The sequence below is a fragment of the Haplochromis burtoni genome, unplaced genomic scaffold (genome assembly GCF_018398535.1).
Source record: "Haplochromis burtoni strain Fernald_Lab_line unplaced genomic scaffold, NCSU_Asbu1 Contig_509, whole genome shotgun sequence".
Taxonomy (NCBI): Eukaryota; Metazoa; Chordata; class Actinopteri; order Cichliformes; family Cichlidae; genus Haplochromis; species Haplochromis burtoni.
In genome coordinates, this window is record NW_024582870.1 from 85,335 (window position 1) to 98,349 (window position 13,015).

Below are 13,015 nucleotides of genomic sequence, written 5' to 3' on the forward strand. Positions count from 1 at the left end.
CATTTTGACCAGTGGGTCAAATACAGATTGTGTCTTCATCATTCTAGCATATAAAATCATTTTCACATAATACAACCACATAAAACATTTCTGATGGTCTGATGAGATCAGGTTATTCTTGTTAGTTCATTCCCCGCCTCTTCTGTCCCAGGGATTGAAACTGGCTGAACAAGATTTTGCACATACAGATTCTTTCAGACATCATGGAGGCAGGTGTATTTCTCCTGCTGCTGTTCCCATTGTTGGGGATTGGGTCGACTCTCAGCTTTTATGGAGACAGCATTAGTTTCATGGCTCCGGAGAAGGAAATGGATGGGACATTTAAGGTAATACAACATAAGTATATATGCTGAAACGTTCACTATATTCTTTTAATATTGAGATTTATCATGATATTGAAAGATGGGCAATATGGATCACAACACAGATTAGTTTACACTGAGTGTAATAATGCATATTTTTAAAGTAGTGGCATTTGCAAAAAGATCCTTTTTAAAAAAAAAAGAAGAAATTAAGTAACCATACAGCCACGTCGCTAGTTCTGAAGAAACCTAATTGGAATGCAAAACACTTGCATACAATCCAAACTCTTGTGATGAAGAAAATAGTTAACACTTTCATGCATGTTGTACAGTAATTTCAAAGCTTTTCAATATTTTTGTGAGTAAAAAACTTCAGAAATCCCAAATGGTGGACAGTAATGAAAATGTGCCATCTCTGTATCTGTTAAAAGAAATATACAAGAAATGTGGGTTCATTTGTCTTTATTTTCTGTCAGTTCTTGTGTTTGGACACATTCATTTTTGTAGTTAGGGTTCTGTGATGTCACCATGTCTAATTAAATGCAATCTAAGACAGGACAGGAGGAAGACCAACATATAGAGTGTGAAACAGTTAAAAACAGAAGAAATGAGGTTTTACATTTTTGTTTTTAATTGGGAATTTTATTAATTAGTTTATCAAGCATCACAGAGCTGAAAACATGGAGGAAATACATTTACTTTCCTTCTCCTTTTTGCTTTTTGTTTATTAAGAAGTGATAAAACGAGATATTTAAAATCCCTGACTAAAACCTTTGACTCTGAAATGAAGCAACAGGTTTAAACCTGGTTTTATCTGATGTTTACATTTCTGTTCTGAAAACTAAAGAAATCTGGTCCTTTCAAAATACAACTATAGAATAGCTTTCACAGATGTTATAGTTTCTACATTTATAAGCATGCAAGAAACAACAATGACTTGGGGAACAGGGGTTAGGGAGTTGTTGTTATTTATGATTTCAGCCCCACAAAAGTTGGTTTGAAATCATGAAGGAAATTGTTCAAAAACTTGGGGGAAAACTGTATTGACTTGAATATGCAAACAATGCAGATTTTTACAATGTGCACAGAAAATGTATTATTTTTTTTAAACCCTCTAGGTGACCTTTTATCACCGGCAGAATGGCAAAAGTAACTGTCAGGATCAGTCATCTTTCTCATGTGATAGTGGCGTATGTACAGGCTTTAACGAGTCGAGTGTCCTGCAAACAGACCAGGACAGCACAGGCCAAGGCCGCTGGTGCCAGTCTGAAGGACACACAACAGCAACCATCCTGACTAATAATGCCTCCTTTTCTCTGAGGTAAGTCCAGGGCACAATAACACAGCTTATCTGATTTATCGTTTGCTAGTTACTCTGGCGTATCTCACAGACTGAATTGAAGATTGTATTTAACAAGCATGATCTAGTACAACTTAAAAATGAAGAAGTTGAGAAAAGTCAGCCCACTTGCAGTGGGATCCGTAGTAAGTGGACTCGTACTGAGGACTGGCCGATTCATTCTGAATTGTTACCCTATTATTTATTCTATAGGCTGATCAGAATTGATCTTTACTTTGAAAAACGATCTCTAATAACAAAGGCTTAAAATGAAAGTACATATCACACCCTGCATTTCCCACAGCACAGTATCTGTCAGTGTTGATTTGAGAAGTGATATTCATCTTCTCATTCCACCACGCTTGCTGGGACACTTGAATAGAACACAAGTTTGGCATTTGGAATATTTTTGTTGGTATGACAGCCCAGCCTTTTATGAGAAACGTCTGTCTGAACAAATAAAAGAACAAAACAGGGAGTTAACTGTAGGATCAGAATGGTAAAGGGATTAGTATAGTGCCTTTCTATTCTCACACACACACATTTAGATGTTGCTTTTAACGATACTTAAGCACATTTACGCTCACTCACACTACGACGAATGCATCGAGGGCAGCTTCGGGTTCAGAATCCTGCCCAAGGACACTTCAACACATGGACAGAAGCAGCTGGGGATCAAGCCACTGACCTTCTGATTGGTAGACGACCTGCTCTGCTACCTGATACACAGCTGCTCCATATCAGCTCCTCATATTTTGGAAACACCAACAAATCAGGAATAAATGCAAGTTTGTCTTGTAGTGATGTCGACATTGAGGAGTATCTTCACCAAAATACTCTCTTATCAAAGATGCATATAAAATCCAGACCAGACAGAGTTTTTTCACTTCTCAGATGGCAGCCATTGTTGGTTCAAGTGACGAGTATAATTACGAGCAATGAAATGTTTCACCTCCTTTTCAGGGACTCTGGCTGCTGCTGGGTGTCTAATGTTGAAGGGAAAACCCAGTGGACAACATATGCTGAGCTGGACCTGGGAACTCGATCTGATACGCACACTGTCAACAGCTGTCCCGTAACAACAACAGTGTCTTCTTTGCGGTACATGCCATTTTTCTTATTTGATTCAACATAAAATCGTGAATCTGGAAATCTTACGTAAACATCACTCGATGATTAGTTGTTAAATTACTGTAATATGTACTAATATGATGCCTGTTCTTGCAGGGTGCCTCAAAACTGTTTTTCAAGGATTCGTATTCTGGCACATGATCCAGATGGAGATGAAGTGAAATGTCGCTTTGCTACATCTGGTCCCACAAACTTCGCTCTAGACGAGGTAATCCAGACCAAACGGGGGCTCTAATGACCTTCAATGTGGTCATCTGATGTAACAATCATTATAGCATTATAATCCACTAATTTTAGGCACAGCTATATATTAATCAAAATGTTGGTTTCATCAGGCCAAAACCCATATTTTTTCCTGTTGCATCCATTGTTGCGTATGGATGTGAGAATGATCAAATTCTCGCAAAGAATAAAGTGAATGCCTGAGTGTATATGGCTCGCACTGTGGAAGACCTTTTTAAATGGCCAGTAAGACGAGATGAGTGCTATTATGAAAAACAGACAATTACCATCAAATGTTATGCAGCTGTTAACCCTTCTTATGGGAAAGATGGGTGTCAATTAGTGTCTGGCACCAGGACACTGGCAGAAGAGTCTCTGGGTCCTGTTGTATTATCACAGTTTGTTCTTTGTCACAGTGCAAAATGTATAAAAATGTACTTGTACATAGTGCATTTCTAATCAGTGAGCTACAGTGATTAGGTCAGGGCTATTTATAAAGGTAACATACTTAATGGACGCAAGGTTTCCCATTGCATTCATCAAGATGAGCAATAATTTATCTTTCAGTGGTTTTAATGCTTTGATTGATCAGTATGTTCTGCATGTTGACAATATAGTTGATGTAATAGATACAAATTTATAATAAACCCATTAAAAAAAATCAAATAATTTAACCAACTATCTCCGTTAAGCTCATCTTGTAATCTCATTACAATCATTTGCATTTGCTTACTTGCAAAGAGAGAGAATGAAATCTTTTTTTTTAAACTTTAAAAATGTGTAAAAGAAGATTATTGTTATGCTTTAAGCATAAGATCAGCTCTAATAGTATGCCTTTGGATTTATTAGAAGCATGTGTTTATGCACTGATAATCTGAAGGACCTAAGGGGTGAATCACATATAAGTTAGCAGAAGTAGAATAGAACTTGTGCCGACTAGGCAAGTGATAAAAGAAAAGAAACACAAAACTGACCAAATACAAAACAGATGACTACTTTGAAGTACTCGAATGATGGTAGGACAAGGGCACACAGGAGATCAGGTGATGCAGCAAACAGGAGTGACTAGGGGTTGGACCAGATGAAACAGAAGAAATGAAACCAAAAGCAAAACGGTGACATAGTAACTATGTTTGGAATCCCGTCTGTTCCAAACTGATGTGTTTAATAAGCTCTGAGAAAACAGCACCTCTGTCATGTCCATTTGTTATTCGTGTCCCTTTAGACTACATGCATACTGACAAGTACAGGTGACATTGAGACTGGAATCCACGTGTTTGAGTTGATGTTAGAGGACTTCTCCACCAACAACATCACTTTGACCTACTCAGATGGAACCTCGGTGTTTCGTGAGGCCTCTGGCATGAACTCACCTCCTCTCTGCAAAGTAAAGCTGCAGTTCTCAATTGAGGGTAAGTGATTCATAAAAGTACATGGTCAGTGCGACACAAACATAATACACGTCTCACCCCAAAAATACTGAATATATATAAACACAAGAGGAATATCATAAACAAAGTCATAAATATCACAAAAACTCCACAAGGTCATGTGAAAAAGGTATTTTAAAACATTACCATTAAAACTTTGTGGTTTGGTGATTATAAAAACCAAAAAAATAATGACTCAATACAATGAGTCCCAGCCTCCCCTCGAATCATCTTTTATTTGTGTTATAAGAGTTTCTCACATGGTGTAACTTGTATATTGTATTCTGATCTTTCAGTTGAAAACAGCAACAAGTCTACCTATCATTTAACCCTGTTTATTAAATGTACTAAATAGTCTAAGAATATAAGAGTATACAGTTTAATATAAAATAGTATAATAGTTTAATAAATATTCAACCCAAGTGAAATTTAAGTACCCGGTACAGTATTTGGATACATTTGTTTACTTTAGCTTCCAAAGTTGCTTCTAATGAACATATCGCTTTAAAACCTGAACCATGAAATAACTGCCAGAAATCTTTACATTTTTGATAATGAAGTGTTTGTTGAATCTTTAGACAAAATATATAAAATTTTAATCTCCACATATGTGAGTTTTAATTTGTATCACATTTGCTACATAAGCCATATTTTTGCAATTTAGTGCTTAAAAACGTGTCATGCAATTTAAGGTAGAAGTAAAAAAACAAATCACGCTGATGATGTAAAAGTCTCAAAAACACGTATCAAATATGACACGCTGGGCTTTAAAGGGTTACATTTAAATAAACAAAGAAATTACCTATTTTTTTTTTCTTAAGTTACACTTTGTCTCTGAAAAACTCAAATATGTTTCCTTTACGTTGGTGCTGACACAAGCAAGAGTCATTAATATCAGCAAAGCAAGGTTAACTGACTGGATAATTTATGACTTAACTGGCAGCTTGAAGACTGTCTCACGTTTTATTCTGATGTGGTGACTGACCAACCAACTCTAACTCAGAGAGGCCATTGTATGGCTGCACAATACCAGAAACTGTCAAGTCTCATAGAAACAAAACTTACATTCTTTCTGCCTTGTTTGTGTTTTAGTTCTCCTGCCAATACCAAACTGTGAAGCCGGTCATGTGCAGCCCATATTCTTGTACAGAACCCCTTCACACGGTGATATTCTTCATGCCACTGTGGGTCAGACATTCCAGCTTAATGCTGAAGCTGAAGCTCGCCATGCCAGGTGTTTACTTACTGAAATTATTAATTATGGCACTAGCTTTCCCTAAACAAACACCCTGTTATGTTGATATAATACTCAGAGAATTTCTGTGGATTTTGTGTGTGTGTGTGTGTGTGTGTGTGTGTGTGTGTGTGTGTGTGTGTGCGAGTGTAATGTTTATTCCTTTCCCTAAAGCATCCACGACTTCCAGGTCAGTGGCCCCCAGAACATGACCAAAGTGTTCAAAGACGATGTGCTCGGAAAAGCAGAAGTCACTCTCAGCTGGACACCACAGCTCAGTGACCTGTACAGATATGTCCCAGTCTGCTTCACTGCAGAGACAAATGACACGTGAGTGCCTTTATATAAAATCAAGCATTTTAAAACAATAAAGATTATTCACAAATGGAAAAAAAGGTAGACAGACGCCAATCTTCTCAGGAATACAGTAAATGTCCAAGGAAAATCATCCCAAAGCCAGACAATTCTCAGAGTGAAAAATTATAGCTTGCTTGGAAGGACTGGCAACACAGCTGCAAAGTTGTATGTGAATAAGCCATACAACTTCTGGAGCAGTGTTGTTTAGACAGATGACACTAAAGTGGAGATTTGCTGAAACCCAAACACAGCATATTAGTAAAAGTGCCTCAGAACCATCAAGCACAGTGGGGAGAGCTGATGATTGAAGATGTTTTTGTAGCCACAGGACCTGGGCACCTTGCAGTCTTAGTCAACCATGAACTCCTTTGTATGTTAAAGTGTCCCAGAGTCAAATCTGACAATCAAAGCTTGGTGAAAACTGAGTGAAACAACACAATGATCCCAAGCACAGTGACAAAACTACAGCAGAATGGCTGAAAAAGAAAGAATCGTAGCTCGGACCACTACTCCATTGAAGTGCTGTGGTGGGACCTTACGGTTTTTCTTGATTGCTTTGACACACAGCAGGAAAGTCCTTGTCACCACTTTGATGCAGCACATTTCCTCGTACACATTACACATTGTCACACACTGCTGTTGTTTCCACACATATTTTACTACCATGTTGATGCCCTTCTCACTTGAATCTACAACTCATCAAAACAGTCACAACTCTAGATCGGTCACTACTTCCCTGAAAGAGTAGTAATCTGGCCATTCTGCTGCTCACTGGATATTTTCTCATTTCAGACCACTCCCTATAGACCCTAGAGATTGTTGTGCGTTAGCACATCGTACATCAACGATGTCTGAAAACTCACACCGGTCTGTCTGTTATCAGCAGCCATGCCATGTTCAGTCATCCTTCAGCAGACTGTCTTCACCACGTCTACATGTATAAATGCTTTGAGTTCGTGTTGATGTGAAAAGTTGATTAGATATTTGGATCACTATAATAAGCAGTCTTCAAGTCAACATTACATTTAAGCTTGCTCTTTCCATATTTTCACTTAAATATCTTCTTTCTTTTTTTGTCATTAAGCCAATCAGAGATGAGGTGTGTTGTTGTCTTGGTGACCCAAGCATCTACCACACAAGGTTAGTAAACACCTGCTCTCTCTCTTGACAAATGAGCAGTGCGTGTAATAACTAAGTGCCATGGCAACAGCACAAACACTGCTGGCCATTTGTTCACTTGTGGTTCTATTTTGCTTCCCACGAAACCTCTTAAAGTGACAGTACTCTCTCTTAAAACAATACATAAAAACAAAACCTAACCAACTTTTAAAACAGTGTTTTTCTTCTGTTTATGTCCATTACATAAGTAAATGAATTGTTTGTTTGCATTTTCTTATTCAACCTGATTTCCAAAAGATTTGGCATACTGTAAAATAAGATAATTTTGAATGAGTAAAGTTGGGACAGGGCAATATTTACATCTGTGTAGAATTTCCTCCTTTTTTAACAGTCCCAAAGATCAGTTGTTAGGAGTGTTGTCCCAGTCTTCTCTGATATATGATTCTAACTGCACGACAGACCCACGTCTCATTTGTTGTGTGTTTCACTTCCTGTTATAACAAATGTATTTAGTTGGTAACTGCAGGCAGGCCAGTTCAGCACACAAACTCTTCTGCTATGAAAGCATTGCCGTTGTAATATATACAGGATGCATCATAACCTCTGTGTTGTTCAAATATATATGACCTTACCTGGAAAACATGTAATCTGTGTGGGAGCGTGTGCTGGTCTAAAACCTGTTTTTAATGTAATATTACCCCGAGGGCTTAGAGATCACAATCTTTCAATATCTCAGCAAGAATCTGAGTTTTCTCCAGATCCTTTTCATCTTTTAATATTATGTACTGTAAATAATAACAAATTTGGCCCGCAGCCTAATTACATTTGGCCTGCGAAGCCATACCAAATTACTATTAGAGCTGGCCTACTGGTATTATACAGCTAATATATATATTGTTTAGTATTAAGCTTTGCTTGTTCCATATTCAGTTTTTCAGCAAAACGTGTTTGAGTCCATAAGAAAAGATTCATTCTTATATCTGGAGGAATAAATTTTTCAATAAATATTAAGTTAGCCCGCGACTTTGTTCCAGTTTTGAATTTTGGCCCACTGTGTATTTGAGTTTGACACCCCTGTAAGCTCTAAAAGTTATCTCTAGCTATTATTTTTGTCGCCCTGTCTCTACTTTTTGCTGCCATCAAATTCAGTATCAGCTAATATTTGTCCTAAAATAGTAAAGTGGATCAGTTTAAACATGTAACATATTTTCATTGTGATTTTTTTTTTTTTGGATTTGCAAATCACTCCCTTTTGTTTTCAGTTTACATGTTACACAGCACCTAGGCTTTTTTTTTTTTTTTTAAATTGTAAATCGAGGTTATAAATATACTGAATAAAATGTTTCATTTCTTAGATTCTTTTAAATAATGTAAATAAATGCGTTTATAAACCCCTTTTACAAGTATAAGGTAAATGTTAAACACAGTTTGAGATGTAAATGCATACATGTTGGATATTTTAGATTTTGGTTTCAGTCCAGTATAATTTAGTGGTTTTCTGCTAGTTCTCTTCACAAACTGACATAAATTAACCCAAAGATATTTCCTGTACAAGTTTGTTTTAGTTTGATTTCAATATTATCTTTGTTATGTTTCAGTTTTATTATCTAATTAATATTGTTATTTTGCAGGTTTTTTCACATTTATTTGTAGCTTTTAATTTAATTATAACATTGACTCTTATAACTAAGTAAAATCACATTTGTTTCTTTGCTGTTTTCTTTTTTCCTTTGTTTTCTTCTTTTATAATAGATTTTTATTTATTTTTTAATGATTTTGAATATGAATATGTAGTAATCGTATGATAAAATACTTTATTCCTAATAGGTAGCTAATATAGATTGTGCTGTTTACAGGCAAGGCCACTGTTCATTGCTCAGCCAATAAGATGACAGTAGCCCTTGATAAAGCTTCCATGCCTGGCATTGACGAGAACTTTCTCAAGCTGAGTGATCCTTCATGCTCGCTCACCTCCAACAGCACTCACATCATGGGTGCAATGTCCTTCAGCACTTGTGGGACAAAAATTGAGGTTTGGAGAAACATTTACATTTCTTTGTAGATAAAAATGTTTTTTTCATTAATAAAAAGCAAAATTTGAGTTTGTACAATAAGCCAGTTACTGTACGTCGCAACGAGAAGAATATTGCGGCTCGATACACTGAACAGAACAACATCACGACCGTTGTTCATTATCCTCACGGCAACTAATTGCTTTTCCTTTGTTTGTCTTAAATACAGGATAAAGGTGATTATATCATTTTCAAGAATGCGATCAACTCCTTTGAGCTGGCTAACGAGGTTATAACTCGAAGGAAGACAGTTAAAATCGGTTTCTCATGCCAGTTTCCCAAAGCCATCAGCATCTCCAATTACTACAATCTCCACAACGCTGACTACATTTTCACCGAGTCCAACTTCGGAAGCTTTGGCTACACTTTTGAAATTTTCCACAACAGCAGCTTTACAAACAGAGTGGAGGCTAGTGCCTATCCAGTACAAGTCAAGCTGCTGGAGACTATTTTTATGGGCATCCAAGCTAGTTCAGAATTACCAAACGTGATGTTGTTTGTTGAGTCATGCAAAGCCACTCCTGATAACAACCCTGAAAACAGCCTCTCGTACTACATCATCAGGAATGGGTAAGTGCTGATGCAAAAAAAGTGCTGTAAAATTTAAAAAATGCTTAAAATTCCTTACAACTAAATTGTTGATAATATTTTCAGAGGAGTGTATGTTAGCTACATTAAATAGCAATACTAATTACTACAACTTACAACTATTAAATGTCATCTTCCATTTACATTGCTTCATACCATTGACCTAAACCTTCTTTCAGGTGTGTAGAAGACGAGACAGTAACAATTTACCCATCTAATAAAACTGCATTCAACTTCGGACTTCAAGCCTTTAAATTTACTGGAAACTATGACCAGGTAACTTTAGATAGCACCAAATACAAACCTCTAACCTATACAAAAATATTACTCGCACAGTTATATACTGAAGAGTATATGCATAACAAAGAAAATCCTGATATCACTGCTTTCCTGCTGTTTTGTATCCAATTGCCAAGTGTGAAAAAGCTTGAAAAATTATTTTGGTACAGAATCAGCAACATTTTTAAACTTTGACTAATAACTATATACAGACATAACAAAGTTACCACTGACAAGTGAAGTGAACAACACTGATATCACTTCATGCCATCTGTTCGTAAGGAGGAGACATTTGGGAGCAAATGAACATTTTGCCTTCAAGTGTAAGGATTTGAGCGAGTTAGAGAAGGGCCAAATTGTGATGGCTAGAACATTTCCAAAATTGCAGTACTTATTGGGTTATTGGTTTGATTAAACAGACAAAAGTCAAAAGTGCATGGCAGTTTGTTGAGTATTGGGGATCTGATCAGTCAGGGTGCCCATGCTAAACCCCATCCATCACTGAAGGTGCCAAGAATGGGCACGGAGCAATGGAAGAAGGTGGCCTGGACTGATGGCCGGGTGCCTGTGCGTCACCTACCTGGGGAACACCTGGCACCAGGATGCAGTATGGGAAGAAGGCAAGGCAGAGGCAGTGTGATGCGACAGACAATATTATGCTCGGAAACCTCGGGTTCAGTGAGACTGATTAGACAGTTGGATGAGTGATGAAAACTTTCCGTACAGGTCAGTTCTGCTTTGGCAGCGAAAGGGGGACCAAGACAGTATTAGGGAGGTGGTCATAATATTACGCCTGATCAGTGTACATGCAGTTTTTAAGTTGTGGCAACTACCTGGAAGCATTTCAAGATGGGTAACTGGTGGTTAGACAAGTGCTTGTTATTCCAAAGCCTTTACTCTTCCACATTACAGGTGTACATCACGTGCTCTGTAATCCTGTGTGAGCCTGAGAGTCCCTTTTCCAGATGTGCCCAGGGATGTCTGAAGGATCCATCACGCAGACGTAGGCGAGGCCTGAGCGGGGAGACGGGTAGACACTACATTACCCAGGGCCCTCTGCAGTTTGTTGGGCAGCCTTTTCCTGATACAGCAGAGAACAGTCAGGATGTTCTGATGGAGAGGAGCGGCACGCTTCCAGAAGGTTAATCCAAAATGTATCAATCTACCTGTTTGATTGCCTCTCTGCCTCCTTACTTGCTTGCCAGCTTGTCCAACTATCCATGTATTGATGTCTTTCAGTGAGTCCTCCACCAGCTTCTCCAGGCACAAAATCAAGTGAGGAAGGTTGGGAAATGAGGAAGATCTTCAGCTCCAACATCTCCACCGCAGTCTTTGCCAGCGCCTTCTTAGTGTCAGTGGTGCTGTTGGGCATTATGGCTCGTTACTACAGGAAGAACGGAAGAGCAGAAGACCGCAAAGTTCTCATAGCTTCAGAATGGAAGAACTAAACCCAGTATTTACTCACAATTGTGTTTGTCTCACTTTCACATGATCACTTTCTTCAAAGTCTGTCTTAAAACAAAATTGCATCAAAAGCTGCTAAACAACCCTTAAAAACATCTTTTCATCTGAAAAGATGGCAGACACCAGTCCTGCCAAAATACGCTCAAATACTGATAGCTATTATGAAGCTTTGAAGTTGTAAGTAGTCAAATATTTAAGTGAGTATCTTCTACTGTTATTCTTTATGTGATCTTTGATGGGATAATAACATGAATGGGTAAAAACGAATTTAGAAGATGCTCGTTTGATTTGAACTGCACTGTTAATATTTTGTGTGTGGACAGGTAGTAGAGTCAGAATTCATTTTGGATGAAGGCTTCACTAGGCGGCAGCAGCAGAGCCTTTCTACAATTGGTCCATGACGGTGGGACTTTAAGACAGACTTGCTTAATTATCTCTTTTTATTAAGGTGATTAGTCTATATGTGGTGTCGTGGTCGTCTAGTCCTCTAGACAAAATGATTAGTTCTGATAGGGGTTGCATGGTAACATATCTAATACCTGTGCACTCACCAAAAGGCACAGGCTTTAAAGTAATGTCAAGAACAATTTATGACAATTCACGACCTTCAGTTCAAAGCTCGTCTCAACAGATTAGTTAGAACTTCAAAGCAAAACTGGTTTTGCCAGATTTTTTCATGCCATTGTAGCATCAACTTTCTGGAAACGTTCTGATTCTCAACAAAAGCTGCCGGCTTCTCGGCCAGAAAGTGTCTTTTAGCAACTAGTTTATGTACTTTATAGGAGCTTTGTTCTGTTTGTTTTCCTTTGCTTTTACAAAACATTATTGTTTAAGAACCGATAGTGGTTTAGGCTAAATATTTTGTTTAAAATACTAAGAGCTAAAAGCCTGCATGTTGAAAAAATCCCCTAACACTCCACTAGATTTGGTTCTCTTTAATTTAGACATACGTTTTCATAACTTTAAACAAAGAGTGAGATTAGCTGCAGGTTCTGTGTTGGTGGCGGCGAGATTGGGGATTGTTTTGGCTTACATAAAAGAAATGGCCATCCTTCAAAGACAACACATTAATGTCTGTAATGTCTGAAAGTGTAATAATATGTAATTCTGTCATTTAAATGGGATTTATTGGCAATAAATGGAATGCACTAGATTTAAATTCTACTTGAAATTGAAATCGCATAATAAACACAATACTGGGTGTGTATGCGTGTGGTTTGTTATGAGTTTTCATTTATTTTATATAAAATCTGTTATTAAGTGGGCTTGTTTATTTGGACATGAATGAAAATCCAAGCCAAAGTAAGATTGATGATCTGGACAGATTCTTAGAACATTCATATGAAAGGGGTGGCAGCATCTGACCAATCACAGAGGGGCCTTTCATAAGTCATATGACTCTTATTTCACAGAAAATTTTCAGAATTATCCCAATTATACCACATACGTCAGAGATCTTATGACGTGGTGATTAAAAA

General features: G+C 37.6%; 1 protein-coding gene across 1 annotated transcript; it reads left to right on the top strand.

Moving 5' to 3' along the window:
• The first annotated feature begins 177 nt into the window (after positions 1-177).
• Positions 178-12,744, top strand: LOC102300691 (deleted in malignant brain tumors 1 protein). The gene is made up of 13 exons (XM_005947089.3): positions 178-326; positions 1,421-1,623; positions 2,605-2,742; positions 2,869-2,980; positions 4,220-4,406; positions 5,517-5,658; positions 5,833-5,988; positions 7,100-7,155; positions 8,991-9,166; positions 9,376-9,776; positions 9,974-10,070; positions 10,986-11,214; positions 11,313-12,744. Exons 1-13 carry the CDS (start codon positions 204-206, stop codon positions 11,519-11,521), a joined length of 2,229 nt encoding a protein of 742 aa, XP_005947151.1. The 5' UTR covers positions 178-203; the 3' UTR covers positions 11,522-12,744.
• The last annotated feature ends 271 nt before the right edge of the window (positions 12,745-13,015 follow it).